Below are 26,879 nucleotides of genomic sequence, written 5' to 3'. Positions count from 1 at the left end.
AAGGCAAAGGTTGACCACTCATAGGAAACGTCTCTTAGTCGCAGCGGGACATGACTAACCAAATATTTCCCCGAAATAGGCATTCACTCGCTAATTTAGGCTTGACTTATAATATACATATATAAATATACTTTTCGCTAAACTGAACTCCCCCTAAAAATGAGTCGTATAGCTTCATAGATAGACTAGATCAAAACTAGCCCTTCTGAAACCGAAATAAGTATATAGGAAAACGGAGAAAACCATGTATATTCGGGCCGCGTCTACGGAACGTTAGCTCCAAAGTATATTTTTCTGGACTACGGATAGACTAACATGAAAACGTTAATCAATAAAAATAAAAATACTACGTAATATCATAAATCCATAATTTAATGGAAATAATTCACTAAAAGCTATTTACAGAGTGACGTCATCACGGTAAAAAATCGCCCCTAGCGAGATGCTGATAAACGGCACGTCATACACGAGAAGCCCTCTATACAGGGTCTTTTTTTTTGCTCGGAAAAGTGTTTTTTTTTCAAAAACTATTTATAGTACCGATTTCAAATTTGGAAGGTCAATTTTCTATACCGGGGGACATCAGTTTGAGAAATTTGAGCGTTTTCGGTAATGTTTTTCACCAATTTTGAAAAATTATTTTTCGACCACTAGGTGCGAGATAAAAAATTTCTATTATAAAGTTGTAGGCCGTCATCGAAAACCCTTAAAAATTGTTCACTCGACGAAAAACAACTTATTTATCAGTGAAACTTCGAGCTTGAAAAATTTACAAGTTGGTGAAGCCAAATTACGATTGTTTGAAACGATAATTGAAAAGGGAACAAGTCTAATACAAACGTAGTAGAGTTTTCACACTTGAAAAAATGTACACGTTTGGTTTTTAAATGCAGATATTTTATTCACATAAATTTTTACAAAACATTTTCAATAATATCACCATTGGCTGCAACACAGGTTTGTGCGCGGACAATTAAGTTCTCAAACGCTTTCTCTACCATTTCTGGTGTGACGTCTCGGCAAGCACTGATTATTCGTCTAATGAGTTCCTCCCTAGTTTCAATGGGCATGGCGTATACCTTTGCTTTAACGAATCCCCAGAGAAAATAATCCAGCGGTGTTAGGTCAGGTGACCTTGCTGGCCAATGCACTGGACCATTTCTCCCTATCCACCTTTCAGGAAACTCGTTGTTGAGGTGCTCAGTTACTTGCCGGGAAAAATGCGGAGGGGCGCCATCTTGCTGAAACCACAACTGACGTCTTTCAGCCAATGGAAGGTCGTCGATTGCGTCACTCAGTTCGTTCTGTAGAAAATGTAAATACCTTTGGCCGTTGAGGTTCGTCGGCAGGAAAAAGGGACCAAACAAACGGTTTCCAACAAGTCCAACCCAAACATTGACCCGTTCAAATTGAACCTGGTGATGATATTCAAAACCCCAATGTGGGTTGATGTCAGACCAAAGATGGCTGTTTTGATGATTAAAGGGCCCATCTCTAGAAAATGACGCTTCGTCGGAGAACAAAACATGGCGCAAAAATTGTCTATCTTCTTGGACAGCATTTAGTAACCAGTTGCTAAATTCATAACGTCTTTGATGGTCTCCGTCAATTAGTCCTTGGTGGAGCGTAGCTCTGTATGGGTGATAGCGATTCTTATGAAGAATTTTCCACACACGATTTGCAGAACAACCCAAATCAGCAGCGGCTTTAGCGCAACTGTGACGAGGATATGCCACAAAGTACGCGAGTACATTGTTCTCGAAGTCTAAATCCGGTTGACCCAATCCGCGAAACCTAGGTTGCAAGTTACCAAATTGATTGAAATCGTGAATTGCTCGTCTTACTGTATTTACAGATGGTGCTCCATTTGGATGTCTTTCTGCGAAGATTTCAGTCACTCTTCTAAGGTTTTGCGCTGCTTCTCCATAGTAAATGGCAACTATCTCGGTACGCTCAGCTACTGAATAACGAGGCATAGTTCGGAATATTATCAAACACTGATAATAATCTCCCAAAGTTTTCCTTTAAATACCCAATGCATGTTTAGGATTGACCTATAGCCTCGTGTTTTTTAAATCCGGTCGTTTTTTTAACCAAAGTTTCAACTGGATTAGGTAATTCGGTTTCAATTATCGTTTCAAACAATCGTAATTTGGCTTCACCAACTTGTAAATTTTTCAAGCTCGAATTTTCACTGATAAATAAATTGTTTTTCGTCGAGTGAACAATTTTTAAGGGTTTTCGATGACGGCCTACAACTTTATAATAGAAATTTTTTATCTCGCACCTAGTGGTCGAAAAATAATTTTTCAAAATTGGTGAAAAACATTACCGAAAACGCTCAAATTTCTCAAACTGATGTCCCCCGGTATAGAGAATTGACCTTCCAAATTTGAAATCGGTACTATAAATAGTTTTTGAAAAAAAACACTTTTCCGAGCAAAAAAAAAGACCCTGTATAGAGTGTCTCTTGTGGCTAGTTATCAGTAAACGTTTTGCATATAAAGAATAAGACGTGTCATACTTATGTAACAATATTATTAACTAATGGTATTATTAGCTATTTTTACTACATTTATTTACAATATTTATTTATTCTGTGTTACTATTTACTAAGTTGCGACTAATCGGGCCGATTAGATATTATTGAACCTTGGAATCTATAGCCGACATATTCAGACATTAGAATAATATTAGTTAATTCAAAAGCATTGAATTGGCGGCTTGGCCCGATTCATAAAATCCTATTTGGCTCTGCAAACCTTTTTTCCCACTTTGGGCTTTTTTTTTTCAACACTGCCCATTCCAGACAGCAAGGGCGCCACTTACTCGTTACTGCACCTGACAAAAATATTAAAATAGGGGGACAGTCGATGGAGGGTTTTTTCTATTTAGCATCGAACCCATTTTCTTCATTCTCGCAGTTTTCAATTTCAACAATAGCGTGTACTTCTTAACGTCATATGACGGGGGGTCAACGCCAGAATTCCGAACTGACGCCAATGAGTCGCCCCTCCCTTGGGTCTTAGCCAATGCTAGGGCAATTTCGAAGTTTCCTATACTTATACCTCGCTTCGTAATCCTTTCTACAATAATAGTATAAATAGTAGGTTCCTTTCTCATTTCGTTACAGTTTCTTGTCGACTTTTCTCAAGTCTGCGTCTTTCGATTCGTATTTCGGTCCTTCCTTAGTTTAATTTTTTCGTGTTTTTTGCTTTAGCTGTTCATAATTTTTCTCGCCTTCGAAGTTTAATTTTTTCGAGTCCATAGTTTTGGAGTTATAGTACTTCGACTGTGGCTTGAGTTTTTTTATTCAGTTTCAGGCTTTAAGTTCGCTTCCGTATTTTACAAGATGAACACTTTCTAATGACATACGAAGTTCCACGGTGGATCCTTTTTTTTTCAAAATGTTCCATTGTGGGGCATTAGCGGTGTTCATTGCCTCCTCGTTTGGCGTATGTCTGTAACTAATTTTGGTTTCGTTTCATTGTTAAGAAACATATGCATACCAAATTAGGCGAAAATGACACGATCCACACAATTTTTTTTGAGAATCTTTGTAGGTATCAATTATTGAAATACTTCCAATATTGTATATAAAGTGTAACATCGTAAGCAATAAAAACAGAAAAATGTAAAGAAAATATTTGTGTGTAAGTTATTACAAGTTCAAATAGAAATCCCCCCCCCCCAGAAATAAAATAACGCCCTTTTGAAGTTCGGAAGAATGATGTAATTTTTATCGTAATCGTCAGTCGTTACATTTGGATCGCTTTCGCGCGACACAGATGTTTACAGCATAGTGATTATAGCCTACTGTCTATTGTAACTTTAAATAGGTTACCTTGGTAATGCCACCCCCCTTATTCCTTGTTCATACTCACCGGCAGCCAGCGGGTCCCCACTCCCCACATGCTGAGCTTGACGGTGATCGTTGACAGCTTCTTCACTGTTGATTTTTGTTACCCGCACAAACTAGACATTAGAATTATTCAAACATTTTTATTATTTCTAAAATTCGGTGTGAAATAAAAACGAAAAGAACGCTATTAGTTTCAAAACCAGGTATCTAAAAAATATTATTTAAATTGGAAAAAAAATTATAACGTAATGCTTTTTAAAAATGGAAAATAATCGATAACTTTGTAACTATACATTGGCCGCTATTTGTAATATTTATATTTTTAGTGTAAAGGAAGTTTGAAAAACGGCAAAAAAGAAAATTCGCGTAAATCGAGTTACCTCAATTTGGAACTAAAACAGTTTTAATATTGGCACAGGCTGGCCATTATATTAATTCCAACCCCTCCCTTTTTTTCTGAAAAAAATTATTATTTAAAAACCGTGAATCTTCGCAATTAGCTTGATCATTTGATGATATGGTTATTTTTGTCGATGTCATAAACAATGGACAAAATCGAAGATGGTTATATGCAAAGATATTGTATTATATTTTACATATACATTAAAAATAATCTTATTATTAACTTGTTCATACCGTCAAATGTGAAGTTTAATTTTTGAAATGTTTGCTCTTCGCGATTTACCGTAAACGAACTCTGTCGTCGTTCACTGTGAATAAAATCCCGGTGTAGGTAGTCAGGAGCGGCGTTAGGGGTAGGCAACCCGAGCTATAGCCTACTTTTGTGTTCAAATAGGGGCCCACAAATCGATCTGACGGGGCCACATCAAGTCGATTTTTAAATTCAAATAAAATATGTGATGATAGTTAATACTGTAAAATTTTAAAAACCGCACTAATATCAAATAATAAATAAATTACCTGAATTTGCAAAATTTAATTTTAAGTCCAATATTGAGGAACAGGGGGCCCACAAATGATAAACATTATTAGCCTACACCTAAGAATCTTCTGGCACCGCCCCTGTAGGTAGTTGCTAAAACTGTCTATTAAATTCTGGAGATTTACAAATGAGTTGGATTAGGGGTTAGTAAATGTCCACTTGTTTTTATGGTACCGATCATTAATTTAAGTTGAGAGCGCGCTAATATTTTCCTTTAAAGTAGCGCGAGCCACAATCCCCTAAAAATGAAGAAACGCGTACCGCGTAGCCCATTTCACCTGCCAAGTTTGTCAAGACCAAAAGAATGTATACTAGCGCTTATTGTTATAATTTGTGGCTTTTAATATTTAATAAAGCTCTTTTAACACTAAACGGAATATTTGCAGTCTAGTTTATCGTTGGATAAATTCGGAAGAACCTTTGAATTTTATTCAATCGGAGATATCATTAACTCCCGACGTTTAGAGTACCCTTCATTTTATTAATAAAAAAAGTAAATAATAAACCCATAGCCGAGTAATAGTTTAATGTTTGATTTTTGAAATTTTTTCTCGCCGCGCTGTGAGCGATTTGCGTAAACGAACTTTACCGTCGCTCACCATGATCAAAATCCGCTCGTAGCTAGCGCTCAAATCTGAGCGAACTATTCCTTCTCTCGGTAATTTTCCCTCAACGCTGCGTCAGCGCTTTCTACTGAGGGTACTAACGCGTCGCTTAAAAGTGAGGGGGCTATTCCGACGATCGGGAGATCTCGCTCAGCGCGCGGTGAGCGCTTAAAAGTGAGGGAACTAACCCGTCGAGGGGAGAATCTCCCTCAGCGCGCCGTCAGCCATCAACGCCGGAGCGAACTATTCGGCGCTCGCCCAGAGGCTTCTCAATTAGAGATAGAGAAAATAAACTCGTTTGCCTTGAGTACTCGCTCACTTGAGCAAGCCGTGTTTAAAACTCTATATGCTCATTTTTCCGAACGCTCGCAACTTTTTGCCCACCTCTGGAAACTGACCCTGCTAATCTTTTACCGCCTTCCGCGTTGTTTTGCGATAGGTTTCTTTTTTTGTTTAAAGGGTTGAATTTAAAATTAAATTAATTTTCATACTTGATCGTGAATTTGTTATTCGTAGATTATTTTTTTATTATCATAATTTAGTTTTCATTTTGAAAGCGTTTTAAAATAAAGCCTCGGTTCTACTGGGTGGCGCTATTTGTGGATTTTGTTTGGCTGACGTAGTTAATTGTCATACTTATATTTATTATGTTGTTTGTGCTAGTATGATTATAAAGCTTTGTTATCATATAGTTTTTTTGAAAAACTTGATTCAAATCGATTTTTGAACAAAAGCAGTTCTTTTATCAATGTCAACTAAATTATAAGTTATAATTAAATTTAATTATGATCAATTTAAGTTAACACGCACAATATATTAATTTTACTATTTAATAATAATAATAATAATAAAAATAAAAATTATTTTATTTAATAAAAATGTTTTTACAATTCAGTAAATATACATACGGACTTCAAATTATTATTATTTTTTTAAATACATTTTTAACCCCGGTTTCTTACTACTCGGTATTTAAAGTTTAATAATTAATAAGAGTAGTTCATTAACTCCACCATGAACCTATTTAGGGTTCTGAGAACGTTCTAGACTAGCTTTCAAGTCCTAAGCTCTGCTCTCAAACGGAAAACTCTAGATTTTCTCCAATTGTATCGCCTTTCACTTATCTGTCTGTAATTAATAAAAAATAAATTAACTTTTGATTTAATTCCCGCAACTTTAATTAAAGCAGAAATTTAGATTTTATTTTAACATTAATCTTAAATACAAAAATTATTGTTAGATTACCAATTAATGTGACTTATTCAATTATTGCGTCTTTAAAAATATTTATAAACAAGTCCCCGACAGATGGCGTTACTTGAATTAACAAATTAAAATTCCTTTTTTTGCGCGCGAAAATATACATTATATAAAGTCTAGTAGGCTTAGTAACTAATTTTTATATCCTAACACAGCGACGTTAGGCCTTGGTAGTATTTGATACCGCGAACGTCCTCGATAACATAAAGACGTTCTCGTCTAGACGGGTAGTTTCTTTCAATCGCGCTCCTTAATTGGCCACCTTATTTGTCAATTTAACTTATTTCACCCTCTCCCGGCTTCGTACGCGCTTTACCCCTCCCACCCAGTAAAATAAATCACCAAAGAAAAAGGTTATATAAGAGAAAAGTTGCTAGAAATAAAGTAAAATAAAGAAAAGGCAGCTGCAGCAGTCATCGGGAATGGGCGAGAAACATTCCAATCAATTTTCTTCATACCGAGACTGCAGCTCTCTCCTCTTAGTTGGAAACGCACGACGTCTCGCCTTCGTATAGTCCTCCGGGCGTATCCACGGACGCTTTCAAAGCGGGAATGGACGGAACTCGCCTGACAATTCGGATGAAGGCGGCAACGGGGGTGCAGACTGTAACGCGTCAGATCGTGACTTGGCTCTACGTGGGAAGAGTAGACGCGGGGTTATATCAAAAAGAGCGACGCCTAATGCGCTTTACATCAACTTTTCTTTTCGATTTCGGTGGGTCTCACCCCCCTCCCCCTCCCCCTTTCTTCGTCATCATTCTATTTCTGGGGCCGTATAAAACTTTGCTATTTGTAGGCCTTGGCTTCGACGAAAACGACGTTGTTTCTCTCGTCGCGAGACTCCACCTCGACGCCTCGCTCCATTTTCCGCCTAGAAAATCCTAACCAATAGAGACGCGGCTTGGACGGTTCCCTTGACAACGCCTCTCCTGCCTACTAGACCCTCCATTGGTCGCGCAGGCGCCTTATCGGAGGAGCCGAGTGGCGCGCTCTGGCGGGAGGGAACGGCGAGGGCCGCGACGCGAAAAAACTTTCCCGTAAGATTGTATAATGCCTCTTTCCTGGCGCAATTGCGAGGAGATGCCAACCTAACCTGATAGCGGAGGTTATCGCGATCGAGAGCGGCCTCCCGCCCTCGCGTTCGCTACCCGCTTATCTCCCTCGATCGTCGCGCTCGCTAGGTTGAAATTAATTTGGAGAGAATCATCCGCCTACCTTTCTAGAGGGAGAAGTCCCGAAAAAAGTTGTTGGAGGGTAGCTTGTTAGGATTCTCGACTATAGCTCGAATAATAATCCCGAGGGGGCCATGATGGGTTGCTAGTTGGCGAACGTAGCCGTTCTTCGAGAGGGGGGGGGAGGTTTGAAACTTCCCCCTCCTCTTTCGTAGCGGGGAGGGGGGAAGGCGAAGTAGGGGGAATGGTCCGCTACTGACGTCTGTTCCAGCGCCGGTACACAGCTGGGCTTGTTGCTTGTTGGGGAGCGGGGGAGGGCGAAAGGGGGAGGCGCAAATCCTCGGCGTGGCACGCGCGGAACTCGGCTCGACTTCGGGAGCCCGCCGAAGAGACACCAAACCATGGTTGCTCAGGAATTGGCTGTCTTCGAGTACGGCTTATAATCTTCCGCCGATATTTTTTTGGGTGCGCATTTTGTGACCTACTACTAAATACTAGGACTTAACAACTTAACCATTTTAATCTTTAATAGGGGGCGTTAATTACTTAACTTTTCATTCGTATTATTTATTTATCGTTCGTTTGAAAAATCGGAAATGCATTTTGCAAATCTAACGCCTGATATTTTGATTTTAACGTGTTTTTGTTTTTGTTTTTTGTTGGTTTTAGGTCAAGGCGGTGGTCAATCCGTGTCCGCGGCGCTTCGAGTCGTCCGTCAGTGGTCCCGTCGTTCTATTCAAGTAGGAGTGAAGAGACAAAGCTTCCGAGCTGGCTTTCCAGACTCCGACGAGCTGCAGCTCTTCAGGCTTCCCCGGAATGGCTTACCTGAAGAGTAGTCCGTACGCCGCCGCCGCCGTCGGCCTGGGCCTGACGTCCTCGAACGACCTGCTGCATCACCCCGGTGCGATCGGTTACCCGGGTGAGTACTGTAAGAACAAACACATTCTTTTATTTCATTATTACTCTTGCATTTTTGGCTATCCTTTCTAAATCGTTAACGAGCGATTCCGTTCGACAACGACCGAACGGAATCGTTATACGCTATCATTACGTTTCTCGCGTTACTTTAAACCGCGTAGTTTCGCGTCCCGGCCGCTTTAACAGCGTGTCTTCGCGGTTCTTGTGGAGCGTCTACGGAACGCGTCCACTCGTTTTCTCGCGGATGTCTGGGGACGGTGTGTGTTTAGGTATTCGAATTTGGCCAGTTTCTGGGGCTACGGATTTGAGCTCGTCTGTCGGGCCGCCGGCATCGCGTTAAGCCGTCCTAGGAAGGCTTAACGCGCCGGCCGAAGGGGATATCAGCCCAAAGCCGATTAGAAAGACGAAAAAGGGACGCCATCGAGGGGGGGGGGGGGGGACGAAGCTCCTTAACTGCATTGACGGATGGTCCCTGTAGCTTAAGTTCCAACATCACACCCCCCCCCCCTTCCGCTACTCCTTAAACCCGGACCGGTATCATCTCGGGTGTACCTTTACGACGAGTATTTTAAGAAGCGGCCCATCATTTCGTCTTCGCGATATCAAGTCTATTTTTCGAAAAGCTTACTTTCCAAAGCTGGTAATTGTAGAGTCCGAACTGCCAAAGTAATCTAATACCTCGCTTTCCTCTTTCGCCCTCCGTGTCCCTCCCCCCCCATTCCCTGGTTTGGAATTCGTCCCCTCCCCGGTAATATTTACAAGCTGATTATGATGTAGTTGAATTTCTCGGTCCAAAATCCGGGCCCCCTGGCCCTTAATTCCCTCTTTGGCGAAGGACTCTTTCGCCGGAATTAGGGTAAACATACGAATTAAAATCCGTCGGCGCGTTCCTTCCGAAAGAGGATCAACGGCCAGGTGGGATCCCGGGCCGCGTTGGGCGCCTATCCCGGCGCCTTTGGCCTCAGCGTCTGGTGAAGTCCGGCTTCGGGCGCAAAGCGGATTGCGTCGTCACGGACGATTAGTATATAGGTGCGGATTCCAGCCTCCGTTCTTCTTTTTTTAAATCCTCCTCTTGTCGTTTGCTCTCTCATTTTTTGCGACTTTCTCTCCGGCTGGGAGCTTATAATACCTTGGCTTATTATAAGCCGTAAGCCTTTGCGCGAGAGTGTCGTCTTTTAAATCCGCTTTTGATATAAAAACCTTTCGCCGTTTGATGTATTCGACGCGACGCCAGCATCCAACATCCGAGCCACACGCGGAATTCGACGCCAGTCGCCGTCTCTCGCTGGCCACAGTCTCGGCCGCGTTTTGTCGCGTGGACATCCTTTCTCGAGGTACGTCCGCTCGAGTTGGACTTGGCGACGGTTCTCCTCGTTGAAGAAACCTCTATCGTGCCACGGTTACTCTCTCCTTTCGGACTATATCCGACGAACTTGAGGTAATCCATTGATGTACTATGTTAAATTAGGGTTTGCTAACTCCGTGTGGTTGGGAGGTAATACTCAGGGCCGCCCTAGCGGGTTTCCGGGCTTTAGTCAAAGTCTTCTCACCGGGCCACAATGTACCATTTTCATTTTCACCTAAAATAAGTGTAGGGAAACTTACCTTTAGAATACGGGTCCTAGGATATTGCCTATATTGCCCATAGACCCCAGTCCAAGTGCTCTAACCGGGTCACAATGTACCATTTCCATTTCTTTCCTAAAATAACTGTAAATAAACGTACAGGACTTTGAGGTTAACGGTAATAGTGAGTGTAGGGAGCTGTTGGCTCGTGCGGCATGAAGGGCTGGCCACCACCCTCCTACGCGTTGTCACCCGGCCACCTGAATTATAATGGCTTCAAAAGTCGCTTGATGACTTAGGCCTAAGGTGGTGCCTTGGGCATTAGCCTAGCTGATTATTATTATTTAGGATAGCGCGGGCCCTAGGCACTTGCCTTTATTACCTAGTCAGTAAAACTTTCTTTCTAATACTTCTTTCATGGCGGCAGAAGACGCGTTCCAATATACGCCCTTGAAATCCCGTGCTCAGTGAGAAGTGCACTACCAGGCGCTACGATGTTTACCAACAAAAACCCAACTCCATGGAGTTAAAGCTCATAAAGTTACTTTCTTATTATGGCCGTTACTAAACCTACACAGTTAGGCCCGGCGTTACGGTTTGCGGGGCCCTAGGCAGCGAGAGATTAGAAAATAGTTTGACACTGAAAGTGGGGCCCCCGGAAAACGTGAGGGCCTAGGTGGTCGACTCGATAGTTGTGACCCAATGCAGGCCCTGTCCACAGTCAGGGCCCCAAGAGAGCGGGCTCGAGCTCGGTAATTCTGCGTCCCAAGAAAGCCGGCTATAACGGTAGATAGGTTCTTAAAGGAGACTGGTCCAAACCCGGGGCCCCGGTACCCTTTCGTCGGGCCTGTACCAAGTAATTTAGCATTTTCATTCAATGTTCCTTAAATTGTTTCCGAAAATGATTGCATCGCGGAGAAAATAACCGCTAGGGGCCGGAAAACGTAAAATTTAAAGCCGAAACATTGATAGTTTTCTAAACAAGTTTCCGTGTTTGTGGAACTATTGATTCGCGTGTTTACATTTCCCTTACAATAAAACGCGGATACGTAGACAGCAATTTAAATATTATCTCCATTCTCTCATTTATAATGTTTTCTATTTATATCTCCCTTCTGGTCAATGTCATATATTCACGGGTGACAATGATATTTTTATTGTTGACCGCTGGGCGCATCTGCCCGTTGTCCGCGGCGCTGTTACGAGCCGTAAAAGAGATGGGGTTATCCCGTACCCAGCACCCCCTCTGGTGGCTGCCGTTTTCAATAGAGTATATAAGTAATAGGAAATAAATTAGTGTATCCTTCACCCCGGAACTTCGACGCGGGCGAAATTGGCGAGTCGTATTTGATGATTAGACGTAGCGCGGGAACGCTTTTCCGCGGCTTAGTTCCGCGGAAAAGGTGGACCCCGCTCTCCGGGGTCGGTTCCTCCCTCGGCGCGCGGGGCTGGGCCGCCATGCGTGTTAATTTGGACAGTGACCACCAGAGGGACCCGTTTTTGCGCCTTCTTGTCCTCACTCGCTAATTTGGGGCGCGTGCCCGCCGTTCCGCCCTTTGAACCTTGTTATTTCCCGATTAAGGAGACGTTGGAACCCCCCCCCCAGCTACGCCCCCCCTTAAAGCTAACCCGTGTTTTTATTAGGGTGTAATAGATGTTTCTGTAAAATGAATTGAAAGTAGAAAATATAACAAAGCTTCGTTATTTATCGCGACCGAAAACTACCGCTACGCCCTCTTTGTTTTGCCATTGAAAGCTAGGTAGCGGCTAAATCAGACGCTATTAGTTTTTCACCATCGTTATTCTTAAATTTAACTTTATAAATAACAGGGTTGCCACACGTCAGGGAATTTAAAAATGGGCCAGAAAAGTCAGGGAATTCAATTTTATCTGGGCACTTTTTGAAGGTAATTTAACTCTAGATCTATGACAAATTCCACGATTATCATTTATTTCCTTGAATGTTTGGCTAATTTTTTCAACATTGCAATAACCTTTTTACTGAAATATAAGTTCATCTGAATTTATTAACTTCTGATAAAATTAAAATTTTGGCCTTATTAAGTAAGGGAATAGTCAGGGAATTTGAATCTGAAAATTTTGTGGCAACCCTGAATAATGATACTTGCATTTTAATATAATTTTTGCATCGTTTAATTAAATTTTGATAAGTTTATTTAAGAACAAAACTTTCTTATGACTTTTTAATTTGTCGGTTGCAGACGCTAGATCATAGGCGCTACCTCGGAGAAACTAGCGCCGTTACGTCATCTATACTCGTTTCGGTCGCGAATTCTTTTGAAACTTTATTTTTAGATCATCTAAAATTAACGGTTCGATTTCACAACGCGAATGGTTTTATTCACGCTGTAGTCGCCATCTTGACCAAATTTCTCCAGAACCCTTAAATTCTTTGAAGATTTTATTTTAGAGCATCTAAATTTAACTCTTAGATTTCACTATCATATTTATGATATTATATAGTATTTATCAGCAAATGTATATCTCTTAACAGAGCTCGGGGAAACAGATAAATTAACCGGCAAAATAACGGTTAGCTGTTTATTTATGGATATTATTCGCGGTTATAAAACGATTTAATATGAAATTATACGGATAATTTTCGATTATGGATATAAAACAAATGAAAACTAAATTTCTTATCCAAAAACCAGACTCGTATCGGTCGCGAATAGTAGAATTAACTTTAAATGTCTTTTACCCATAAGTAACGTAATACCAAGTCCATTATTATTGTTTTAATGCTAATTTTAAGACTTTTTTCGACACAGTTACTATTCCAACGCTGAATTGGACTTGCACTCGAACTGAGTAGCATTTTATCGTCCTTGGTAGTAATATATTTAGACACTAGGGGGCTTTGTGCTGAGAACTAAATCTACATTGCCTAATAACTATGGTTACTCGGTTCAGTCATACAGTGTTGCTGCACGTAAGAATTTGTAAAATGTCCGGGCATTTAGTTTTATCGGCACACTTTTTAAGGTAATTTTAATCTAGATATATGATAAATTATGTTATTATTATTTAGATCATTGAAAGGTTTTTTTACGTTGAAGTTGATTAAATTAAATTAAAAGTTTAAAACTGTCTAATTTTGGCCATAAAAAGCCAGGGAAAATAACTTAAATGGTCCGGGAATTTGAATCTGAGAATATTGTGGCAACCCTGTCATACGTTTTGATAATTTCCATAATTATGTTATATTGTTACCTATGCTATACCCAATATCATGTTGTTTACTGGTTGAGATTACAGTTTTTTTATATGTAAGTATGTCTTTGAGCGTTGTAAATGTTATTATCCTGTAAGAATATTATGATAATGGTTAATCGTAAGCAAATCTACTTTCATTCGGCAAAATATTTATTATTTTAACTATTAAATTTTAATAGTACTTTCAACCGATTCCAAGATCCCAGTTGAGTTATCTGAACCGAGGTAATGATTACCAGATATCAGAGTATCCCCATATACTCATCTAATATCGTGCGAGCCCTTGTATGTCATTCATTTGCACTGTTGGTGTGCACGTAATAAACAGCTATTGTGTTCGTTGCCATGGTAACGCGTATAGGTCGGCCATGACATTAAGACGCCCATGGTGGTCACGTGATTATTTCGCGGGATCGTATGGCGTTTAACCTCGTGATCTGTGACGTGAAATTTTAATTATTGTTTATTTCGATTTAGTTAACTGTTTAATTAAGTGAATTTGGTCGGATTAAATATGGCAGATACTTTTCATATGTTAAAGGATATTACTTCAGAGTTCGTACACGACCTGGAATACCTGGAAAAGTCAGGGAATTTGAAAATGTTTCCAAAAGGTCAGGGAAAAGTCAGGGAATTGGAAAATGATTCCCAATGGTCAGGAAATACTCAGGGAAATTTAAAATGGTCCAAAATAGTAAGGGAATTTTAAAATTGTCCAAAAAAATCCGGCAAATAAATTTTTGAAAAATGTATTAAAAATACATAATTAACATTTTTCAAGATTTTACCTCAAAACATAAATTTAATCTACAAAAATGGACAGGGAAATTTGGCAATTTAGTCACGGAAAACCTGGAAATGTCAGGGAATTTAATTCCGGAAAATTTGTACGAACCCTGTACTTGGGATAATGAATCGGAAATATTAAAGATTAACTTGATGGAATTAATATCTCCAGATATTTAATAATTACGACCCGTATGATCTGATCGGTTGTCAGCTGTGCGCACTAAATTTCAAACCCCGTTATTTATATATTATTTAGAGAAACAAAATTAAGTTTTAATTTATCTCAGACTATAGTGAAACGAGGGCGGTATATTTGGACTTGATTTTTTTATATTTTTGTTATGAGGACATCAGGAATGTTTTTCTCGATTCGCGGGTGGAGAAATAGTTGGGTGGGGGGGGGGGAAGATAAAATTTGGGATATTCCCGCATTGTCCGTCGCACGTGCAAAAATGGTCGGAATCCTGGCTTGACGAGATAACAAACGGAGACCCCTTTTTTGGTCCGCGCGGAGTTGACAACTGGTCGTAAGCCCCGGGCGAGCTATTGTGCCCGGTCCCATATCAGTTTCAGGGGGAGGGCCGAATGGGCGGAGGGGGCGACGTCTCGCTGATAGAAATAAAGGCCCGGGTCGGCGGGGGCCCATTCGCGGGCCACTGCACAATAGACGATGCCCACCGAGCTGGACAAACACGAATTATACCTTTTTTAAGACGATATTTTATTTGACTTTCAGAATGTTCCGAACATTCCAATTGCCTTTCTTGACTTTTTATTACGCGATTGAGTGTAGTAGACGTCGGAGATCAGCTTGATCCTATAATAGACAGTTTCAGCGACTCGTGAAGGTCTACGCCTCTCAATTCTTGGTTCCAAATTTTGTTAAAGGGACTAAATATGGTAAATATGCCAAAGCAGTGTCATTTTCACATTTTACACCTTTACATATTTATGATATATCAACGAATTTAACATTTCGGCCACCACAAGCGAGGGGTGTTTGGCGCTAGTTTCGTTAAAAATAAGTCTTAGCTCGTGTTATCAGACGATTTTTTGATTTAGTTTATACTCCTTTTAAAGGCCGACTACATAGTTATTCGGTTTACTCTGTCGTACACTGGTAGTTGGCTGTTTGCATAGCACATGTGTCTTGCAGCGAGCCAGCGTCCAGTGAAAGACAGAGTAAACCGAATAACTATGTAGTCGGCCTTTAAGCAAACATCTAGCAAAGTGGAATATGGCGCCATCTGTGTTTCCAATAGTATATTGATTTAGTCAATCACTCTTTTACTTATGTTATTGGACATATTTCGCTTAGCAAAAAGTGAAATATTTTTCTGTGGCTGAAACTCCAGAAACTGTCAAATACAATTTGTTTCTAAAAACTGCCATGTTTAAAAATTGCACCAGATTCGTTACTAAACCACAATATGGCAGACGGTAGTTTCTAGAACCTAACCAAAAATATCTGTGAATATGCAAATTTTGCAAATAGATCAATTAAGCACGCCCTAGAAAACGCGTTAGTGATCGTGTATAGCCGTAACTTTATTGTGCACAGACTATGCTGCAAAACGTGTCTCGAAATATGGTTAGCACTTTCTCCTCGCAACAAGAGTAGCCGGGTTCGATCCCAGCTTTTGGCACTGGGTGGAAACTCGGAACCACTCCAGTTCTCTCCCCACTGCCTAAAATTGGTTTTCGCCGAGTTCTTCGGTTTCCCCTTTCCATAAAAACTTGTAGAGGTTAACGGTAATAGTTAGTGTAGTGGGCTGTTGGCTCGCCTGGCATGAAGGGCTTTCCACCACCCTCCTACGCGTCGTAGCCTGGTCACCTGAATTAAAAGGCTAGTGGTGCCTTGCCTAGCGGATAATTATTATTATCATAAGTCCATAATATTGTTCCATAATTTTGTCACTTTTGGGAATATTTTACTGAGGCTAGTAACGAAGGGACGTCATCACAAGAAGAAAATCTCCCCCTAGCGAGGCGCTGTCAATGGCTACGTGTGACGAGTTAGCAATCGGACGCAAAACTGCGACTAAGCCCGTAATGCAGTCGGTCTTGTGAATAGCTCTCAGTAAAACCTTGGCATGTCAAGAATAGGAAGTGTCACACATATAACAATATTATACATTTATGTTATTATTAATAATATTATTACAATTTGAATAACAAAATTTAGTTAATTTTATTAAGTTCCCAACGTTTTTCGGCCACCGAACGCGAACGCGTACGTCTAGCCTGTTCTTTGGTCTAATAATAGAAGAAGCGTTGTCCAAATCGCCTATTATAGCGATTCTTTTTACTGGTATCTTCGCTGTAGGTCAAGCTCCGGGTCGGAATTCCTGCCGGGCACAAACAAACTCTTCCCATCCAGCATTCTCTCCTTTACGCGCTCGTAAATTTCACTGTTTACCTTTCGAGAAACTAGAAGGCCGATCGCACAATAAGATGCCCGCTCGCCGAACGATTGCCCTCGGCGGCGAGCGCACACCTGTTCCGCCGTGACACGTGCAGTCGCCGGCCGCCTCTCGACGCGTCCACGGGTAGACGCGTTTTCGAGAGCGGTTCTCCCTTCTACAATCGACGCGGGCCTTGGCAAATAAAGCCTTTCCCGGGAGAACCGTGCCTGTTTGCTCGAGCGTTTTCGCGTCGCGAATCGCGCCAATTCTTGAGAAATCCCTCCGCGTTTCGAATGTTTTACGAGGCGAGCTTTTTTATTATTAAAAACCAGCCGCTAGTTGGCTCCTAAAGCGAAGACGAGGGTAAAATCCGCGTCCGTTTACGTTAGGACGCGAAACGAGGTAACTTACGAAGGCCTAAACAGAAATGCACGTGCGTCCGTTTGTCACGCTGTGGGTTTTGGAGAAGGCTTCAAAAAAACTTATAAATGTTCGATTATATTCGACATTGAAACGCGCCTATTATTGGAAATCTCCCCGTTTTAACTTTTTGACGTTTTAAGCTCAGTTTTCATTGGCGGAAATCTCGGTAATTCCGCCAAAGCCCGCGGAAAAATAGCGATCGAATAATGAAAACTAGGCCTTATTTTTCAAAGGCAGGGACAGATATTTCTGTTTGCATTTCGCGCGGACAAAAAGTTAAGTCAACTTTGGCGGAGGTCAAGCTAGCCGCGCATGACTCCGAATTCCAATTTGGGTTTTTTTTCAGCGCGCGTGAAATATTGTATTCCCTTTTGTAGATATCATTCCGCCACCCTCGATTCCTCGCTTATATAGATACTTTTTGTCGCTTTGTAGTTTGCTAATCCAATTACTCTCGGCTCTGTATGCTTCTGACTTTTTGCGCGTATTTTAAACATGGACCAAACCTTACAACACAAAAGCCGTAGAACATGTAAAAAACAATTTTTTTTCTCAGAGAAAGTGCGGTAAACAGCGTGTATTGGAATGAAATGTTTTGATAATTTTTTAATATAATTTTTAAATAAGTAAAATGTAAACTCACAGTATGTTACAGAAGCTTATAATCTTCTGGATTTTCGTCTGACGATTTTGCTTTTCAATACACAGTAGATCCAGCAGTTTATAAGTGTATTTTAAAAAGCTAAATTGTCTGCTTAGCAGACGAAAATCCAGCAGTTTATGAGCTTTTCGTGTTAGCCGCTAGGTGGATCTGTAAACTTAAAATTCTAATAGGCCTTTCAATAAAACATCTTCAACGAAATCGCCCAGAAAGTTATATTTCCGAGAGCCAGGACCCGCAAGTTACTGTTTATTTGGTGCTTGTTAAAATAATGGTAACTTTTAACCGATACTGTATGCAACCAGTGATTCCTTTTAACCAGGTCATATTTTTTTACATATTAAGACTTACCAAAAACACGACGTTCTGTTAACAGTTGAAAAGTTTCCATTATTTCCACAAGCACCAAATAATTAGTAACTTTCAGGTCTTGGCTCTCGTATACATTTCTTCTAGTTCTTGGTGATTTCCTTGAAGATATTTTATTGAAGTGCCTATCGATGCATTGCTAAAATTTAAATACTTTCGAAGAAATTTGACTTGCATAGAAGTTTCGCATACCCTAAGACGTTACAGAATTGCTTCTATCCATAGATACATTACATCAGAAGTTTATAATCCCCCCTGTGAAACATTTAACAAAATTGAAAAAAAATAAAATACCAAAATTTAAAAAAAAAATGGATAAAAATTGACGAAAAAAATCAAAATTGGTCATTTTTATCAATTTTTTAAATTTTTTTCACAGGGAAATCGGACAAAATCCCATGTTATTTTATGTTGTAAAAAACATTTTTTGTTGCCATGGCAAACCCGTTGCCCGAGTTTGAATCGGTGTGTAACACCTCGGGTAATCTCCTTGTAAGCGCAGTAAATTTCTCGTCTAACCACGGATGCGTACACCACAGACTAGTTGAAGTTTACCAAAGACGTTAGAATCTCGAGGGACTTAAATATTATTTTTATTAGCACTTGTTTTTGAAATCAGAGAGTAGTTACATTTGTTCGAATTTCAATCGTCCGAACGGTGGAATATTCTTTTAATATTTAAATGAAAATATTTGCACGTGATCCTCACTTTGTTAAAAATCCGCTCGAGGCGCCGATTATACAGCCAAAAGCGGATGGGTGTTTTCAAACGAAATGCTCTTGTGGTTTTATCATGAGTTGGGAAACATTTATTTCATTCTTAGCCGGCCGACTACATAGTTATTCGTTTTACCAAAGACTATGAAAGGTTTCATAGTCTTTGGTTTTACTCTGTCTTTCACTGGAAGCTGGCTCGTTGCAAGACACATATGCTATGCAAGCAGCCAACTACCAGTGAAAGACAGAGTAAACCAAATAACTGTGTAGTCGGCCTTAATATGTCAAAAACAAAAGCTACCTGGTTAAAAGGAGACAGTCTTGTTGCATACCGTACAGGTAAAAAGTTTCCATCATTTCAAAAAGCAACAAATAAACAGTATCTTGCAGTTCCTGGTTCTCCAGGGTTGCCACACGTCAGGGAAAAGTCAGGGAATTTAATTTTATATTGACTTATGAAGGTAATTTTACTCTAGTTATCTGACAAATTCTTTGATTGTTATTTAGTTCCTTTAAAGTTTTGCTAATTTTGTTAACGTTGCAATAATACTTCTGTATTGAAATTTAGGTTGATTGAAATTTATAAACTAATTTATGATTTCGTTTTAAAAAGTCAGGGAAAATCTCTTAAAATGGTCAGGAAAATTGAATCTGAAAATATTGTGGCAACCCTGTCATGGATATGTACGTAAAATGTATCTTTATAAAGTTGATCACCAGATGGCGACCCTGTATAACGTATCCAATTTTAATACCGCGTGATAGCAAAACAAACGTATAAGCCGAACCGTGTTAAAATAGGAGGCTCACTTTGTTTATGTATACTGCATAATTCGTCCAAAATTGAACAAATGTTAAAAGCTCTTTTCAAAGGGTCGCGCACCCATGTCGAGGGGTGGAGAGGGTCTACCGAAATTCACCCTCCGTAAATCCCGAAGGGGCTGCTGGTCCCCCGACGATACGTAACTTAGCTGACACCACTACCCAACGCAACGGCGGGTTAGATAATCTACGCGACGTTGAACAAATGTCAACTCTAGCTTGTCCCCCGTCGCGATAAATAATCTACATTCAGCGCGTACCATAGTTTACTCATTGTCGGCCACTCTTCACTTTTTGACAACATTTTGTCTTCAATGAGCCCATCTGCCGCCGCCATCTTTCCCGCGCCGCGCGGGGAAGCCCCTTCTCCGTGGCCGCGGGGGCCGTCGACGCCCGAGCCAGATTTCCCCTAGCGGCCTGACTTGGAAATTATTATTTAAACTAACTTAATGGACCCCTTTGTCCAAATAGACCTTATTATACGCGTATAGGTGGCTGTGATTGAATTCCGAACGGGCCTTTTGGCCGGAGGGTCACGATGAAAAAATCCGTTTAGCGTCGCCACCTTCCGACTCGGGCTCGCTAATCAAATCAAGCGTTTATCCGCGCTGTATTTATAGCCGCGAGATTCTCTTAATGTGTTTGGTCTCCTGGGACTTCTACGCTCTTTGTCGCTTGCCGGTAATGTGTCGGTTTCAGGGCGGGGAATTTTTCCCTTTCCGGGATTTTACAACCTTCTAAAACGCTAAAAGGGAATAGTTCAATTTAAGAGGGGAAAATGAGAATTTCAAGCTTTTCTGATAACATTGCCTGTTCTAGTCTACTCTAATTGTATATTTAGTCCATGTTATGTTATGAGTCTCAGTTGTTAAAAATAGTACAATTTAAGAGGGAAAACGGCCTTTCGCAGTGGGAAGTGAGGGAAGAAAGGGAATTGCCTGTTCTAGACTACTCTAATTGTAGAGTTATTAATTTTCCGGAAAAATAAAATGCGGGAAAATTTTCCGTAAATCGGAAAAATTGAAATTACTTTTTAAGGCTTTTTAATGTTTTTATATTTTCATCGATATAAAATGTCTAATAACCGTAAACATATTACAAAACATTAATAGTGTTACATTTTTAATCAGTTTAAAGCTCGTCTAGATGTTTAGTTTTACTTTTAGCTTCGAAAAAATGAGGCGAAAATGCCGCTTTATTTAAATTTGCAAACAATATATTAGACTAATCATGGACAAATTCTTAGGTAATGGTACAGTTGTTACTATATGCGTTTGTTAGTAAGTTTTGTAATAAATAAAAACGTCGTTATATATGCATATATATATTTTTAAAAAGTTTTTTCTTTTATAATATTTACATATTTACATATAAATATTATAAAAGAAAAAACTTTTTAAAAATATATATATGCAAATATAACGACGTTTTTATTTATTACAAAAGTTACTTACTAATCATGGAATTAAAACTTTTTATTTTTTTCGGAAAAATATCCGGAAAAGGGGCTCGGTCATTTTCAGGAAAATATTCCAACTTACAACACTATCTAATTGTCTATTTAGTCCATGTTATGTTATGAGTCTCAGATGTTAAAAAAAAAATAATACGTTCCTAAAATGCTGGTAATTTTGATAGTAATGAAAGTCCTGATCTAAATATCTATTTGCGACTTTTGAGGATATATTTTGGCAAAATTATTCAAATGTAAGTAATTTTGTAAAAAATAAAACCTTATATTCTTTTCAGAATTAAACTGAATATTTGTATAAATTAGTATTACAATCTCAAAAATATAGCGAGGGATAAAAAATAGGAATTTCCAAGTCAAAAAAGAGATTTTTCGTTTAATATAGTTATCGCAAGAGGGAAATTTTAGATATCAAATGCGAAAGCCCTGGTTGGTTTATAGGTCTAGCTTTCACGCGCATTTTTTGTATATTTTAGGTAGCTCGCGCGAAATCGCTCGAACCCGTTTACGCTAAAATATCAAGGAGCACGTGGAATTTCTTAACAAGTTGAACTAGACATAGAGTTTATGTTAGCTAGGAGCAACAAACACAACACCCCACACAAGGAGAACGCAAACCGTCAAAAGTCGTGCATTTTCTGGCGTACAATTTTCATTGGTTAGAGGCATTAGCGCCTGCTGCCGTCGGAAGGGGAAAATTCGGAAATTGTCTTCCCCCTTTCCGTAAAACGCTCAGCGTAAAGGTTCGTCCAATGAAATTTGTACACAACACTGCGTTAGCGTGTTTAAAGGCTAGCTGCGATCTCTTTGTGTTTGTTGCTCCTAGATGCAACACACCACCCTAGATGCTAGCGTCTATTAGCAACCGAGAACTATCGCACCGCCCCCTTTGGTTCGCCATTGAAAGCTAGATAGGTAGATAGCGGCTAAAGCAGACGCTATTAGTTTTTCCTTATCGTTATTCGTAAATTTGACTTAATAAATATTAAATAATGATACTTGCATTTTAACATAATTTTATAATACAAGTTTATTTAAAGAGTAAGTTGCAAATTGATTTTCGGAATAGAAACTGAACTACTTTATATTTTTCTCGTTCATTTGACGATGGGTTTTCCGAAAATGTAACTCACTTGATGAAATACCGTCGTTAAGTTTATTTAATATTCAAATGAAATTTAAGTGCAGCGCCCTACTGCGGCTTTTATTCTGAACGGTAATTTAATCGCGGCTAGTTTGTGACGTCATGGACTATGGTTCTGTCTGATTTTTCCCAACTGCATCTGGTAGATTTTATAGTCCCCACTATTCTACCAAGATGGTTCTTGTAATATCCTTGCTAGATAATATGGCGATGCCAATTCAGCGCGCGCTCTAAAGGATAAACGTGAGTGTGTGTTTTTAAAACCATGCAAGCACCCACGTACAAAATTCAGTAGTAGAATCCCATAATTCTGTAAGGAGATTTTTCGGATGTGACCACGGAATCAGTAGCATCTACATTTTGTACCCTAGCTTAAACTCTTTGTCGGGGATAGCGGCCAATGAGAAAAAAACGTGCAGTCAATTACCACGCCAAAATTATAATTGTTTTGGCGTTCTACTAACTATTTCTAATTAACTACGAATCCGAAAGCAACGAAACTGTATATTTGGGCACTTTAAACGTAAGCGATTCGTTTAATAACAAAAATAAGACGGTAACGAATAATTTGAAACTCACTCTTTAAGAAAAACCATTCTTATGACTTGTTAATTTGTCTGTAGCAAACGCTAGATCATAGCCGCGCTACCTCGGAGAAGCTAGCGCCGTTACGCCATCTATACTCGTTTCGGTCGCGAATTCTCTTGAAACTTTATTTTTAGATCAACTAAAATTAACTGTGATTTCACAACGCGAATGGTTTTATCCACACTTTTGTGTGACGCTGCAGTCGCCATCTTGACCAAATTTCTCCTGAATTTTCAAATTCTTTGAAGATTTTATTTTTGAGCGACTAAATTTAACTCTTATATTTCAATACGAAACTGGGTTTATGATATTATATAGTAATTAACACCAGAAGTAAATCTTACCAGAGAAAGCATCAATCCAGGAAATAAAAGTGAAAAGTGAGCCTTCGCAGGCAGCTGAAGAATGGAAGTGGTGAAAGTCAAATTATGGTACCATGGCTGAAACTTATCGTAAGCCTGAACATTTGTGGTAAATTCGAATATGGTTGAAATGTGGACGTTAAACTTGGTCGAAGTTATGTTTATGATAAATAATATTTTTAATAACGTTTAAATTAAATTCGAACAAAATTTTTGTACCTAATCAAAAAATCTAATATTTAAAAGTGCAGTTTTAACCGCTTTTATGTGAAATTGAAATAATTGTTATTATAACACCGCGTAGGGATAATTACTTATTTATAGGCCATATTTTCTTGATACCATAGTTGATTAACCTAATTATAAGGTTTATTTTCTCTACCTTAGTGTAATTATTATTTTTTTAAATAAATTTATTTGAAGACTTAATTAGAAAAATTGGGCTGCATTCTAATTTCGAAACGTATATGTGTAGTTTAAAACAATAGCGGGAGCCTACAAAGTTATATGTTTCAAGCGCGAATGGCGTAAGCAGTATGTAAAGATTAATACTTCTCTCTAAGTGATATAATATGTGCTTCTGATACCGAAGTTTCTAATTTTCCGAACCAAACTAAGTTAAATTTGTAATATTGTAAAATAAAAATTAAAAAATACATTTGGTCGTTTTAAGAAAGATGAAAAATTCGGTAAAATTTAAGAGGCCCTTTTAATGTCAGTAATATAATAATAATTTGCTTTTACGTTGAACTGTCATTCTCATTAAAAAAAATAATAAAAATATTTCGTGGCGAAATGTGTCTTGCGAAAGTTAGCGAGTTATAGCGTTTTAATTGAGATGCCCGTAAATTTCGTCTGATATGGTCGTAAAAACGACGAACTTCCGCTTTCCGTATCGCGTCTGGTTCATACTTCGACGTTGTCATTAAATCCGTCGTTTCAGTGGTAGCAGAAGCATATAATACATATCTTACGAGATAAGTATTCACCTAACCTATCTTACTTATTCGCTTGAAACACGTACCTATGGGGCGAAGACCGTCCTATCTTTATTTTCTAATTCTATTTCTGCCTTAAAATGTGGTCTATCAATAGACAAATATTAAATTTTATTAAATTAAAATTAAGTATTAATATTAAATTTAAATTACGTATTAATATTAAATTTTATTAAATTAAAATTAAGTATTAATATTAAATTTAAATTACGTATTAATATTAAATTTAAATTACGTATTAATATTAAATTTAAATTACGTATTAATATTAAATTTAAATTAAGTATTAATATTAAATTTAAATTAAGTATTAATATTAAATTTAAATTAAGTATTAATATTAAATTTAAATTAAGTATTTATATTAAATTTAAATTACGTATTAATATTAAATTTAAATTACGTATTACATTACAATTAACAATTAAATCAATATTACATTAAAATTAACAATTAAATAAATATTACAATAAAATTAACGATTAAATAAATATTACAATAAAATTAACGATTAAATCAATATTACATTAAAACTAACAATTAAATCAATATTACATTAAAATTAACAATTAAATAAAATAAATATTAAGATATTATTACTGTTTTTTTTCGCCAAATATTCGGTTTCACAAATGTAGATGGCGACTTAACCTTCGGACTATATTTGTTATTTTTTTTGTTTTAGTTCATACTTCCTTTAAGCGAAATAATAGCCTCGGTGATGTGATTGGTCGGATAACTCGCGCTCAACGGAATCCGCGTCGAGCCTGCGAAGTTGCTTGTTTCATTTTAATGACCCATATGGATACTTTTCGCGTAAGATATAATAGACTTCTGGTGATGGTTACAAATGGAAAGTCCGTTCGGTTTCGTGTTAGGTACGAACTGATCTTTTAGCAACAATGTTTTTTTTAATAAGCGGTGTATAAAAAGTTGAACGTATGCTGGCATATTTAATTACTCTTTCTGCAGATGGTGGTCGATGGCCCCTAAAATCTGCCTGTCCCTCGTAGCTATTAGAAATTGATATTGCAAAAAAATGAGAGAATTAGATACGATGAGAGTTTTTCGAAGAATCTGATGTAACGGCGTTGATTTGTCGGGATAATAGTTAACTAATTGAATAAAATACATTTAACAGTGGTGAAACCTTAATTACAACATTGATTGACGGCCAAAAGGGGCCACGGAGATTATGTTATCCAGTTTTTTTTATATTTACTAGGGTTTACGGTGTAAAGCCTTTTAAAGCTGTTTTCGACATCGACTTAAAAATAAATGGAAAATTTATTAAAAACTTGGACGTGTTGAAATTCGAGACTAACGTGTAATTATAGAACATGAACGTCCATCAAATTGCGCTTTTAAACCATAAGTAACGTTATAGAAATAAGTATGACATTTCCAAATAATGAAGAATAGCAAATGGCAATTAGAATTTCGTTAACGCGTTTTGTTAAAGAGTACATAGTGACGAGTTTCCTGTTAGTAAATTTTCGATTAAACGATGTCATATTTATTTTTTCACTTAATCTCAAATCAATAAATTATAGTTATTCGTGTGCGGCTTAAAAATAAACTGTACTTGTTTGTTAAATATATTAGCAAACTTTTAGAATATAACCTACCAAAACAATAAATATTCAATTAGCGGATTGTTTAATTTTAATTTATAGGTACTACAGGCTGTATAGCGTTTTGCCGTTATTTGAATTATAGTTTAGATTTCTATGAACAGCCTTCGCACCTGATTAATTTTACTGATTGAAGGCAATCTTCAAAGGCCTAATTTAGGGTCTTAGTGGTTCTAAATGTTGAATTGTTTCCAACGGCTACCTGATCAATCTGGTTATGATTCCCAAATATCTGAAGATAATCAGTTAATCAGATCAGGCTAATCTTTTATATTTTCACCACTTAACAATCTGATTTAAAATTATATCGGATTCATTATCCCAAGTAACCGATCTGAATTGATCTGGAATAATTTATTTGACAAGATTCAGTTTGCTGAACAAGTTATCTTACGTCAAGTAAAATCGGTAATTGTGGGGCATCTAACTCACTTTATTTTTGTCAGTTTCTAACGAATTCAGATTGGTTTCAGTTTGCATTTGATCTGATAATATCTGAGCGTATATGGGGATACTCAGATATTTTATCTATCGTAATTATTACCTCAGTTCAGATAACGCAACTGGTATCTAAGAATCGGTTGAAGGCACTATTAAAATTTAATAGTTAAAATAATAAATATTTTGCCGAATTATAATTCAAAAGTACATTTGCTTTGGACTACCCATTGTCATAATATCCTTACACTATAATAACGAGATTAAGCAGTATTTCCGAGGGGCAGGTCACTTCCTTGATTAACGACGCACCCCTCTAAAGATTAAATCCGATTTAATCGTGATTATTTTGATTAAATTCAATTTAATCACGATTAAGTTGATTAAATCACGTTTAATCATGATTAGAATGTTTAAATCTGATTTAATTATTATTAAATGATAAAATCTGATTAAAATGATTAAATCTAATTAAAATGATTCAATATAATTAAA

General features: G+C 38.2%; 1 protein-coding gene across 4 annotated transcripts in view; it reads left to right on the top strand.

Moving 5' to 3' along the window:
* Nucleotides 1-26,879, top strand: part of LOC149934744 (homeobox protein OTX1-like) — a 111,316-nt gene that overhangs the window by 68,472 nt on the left and 15,965 nt on the right. For 2 of the 4 annotated variants that reach the window (XM_090154001.1, XM_090153999.1), the window contains exon 2: nucleotides 8,512-8,761. In XM_090154001.1, coding sequence (XP_090010127.1) covers nucleotides 8,659-8,761 — 103 coding nt within the window. In that variant the 5' untranslated portion in view covers nucleotides 8,512-8,658. Of the gene's footprint in view, nucleotides 1-8,511; nucleotides 8,771-26,879 lie in introns of those variants that run through there. The other 2 variants (XM_090153998.1, XM_090154000.1) reach the window with 2 other exon arrangements.

This window comes from Leiobunum rupestre, chromosome 7, assembly GCF_980474605.1.
Source record: "Leiobunum rupestre chromosome 7, qqLeiRupe1.1.hap1, whole genome shotgun sequence".
Classification (NCBI taxonomy): Eukaryota; Metazoa; Arthropoda; class Arachnida; order Opiliones; family Sclerosomatidae; genus Leiobunum; species Leiobunum rupestre.
Note: the sequence above shows the minus strand (reverse complement) of the source record. Positions and strands in the feature narration are given on the sequence as shown.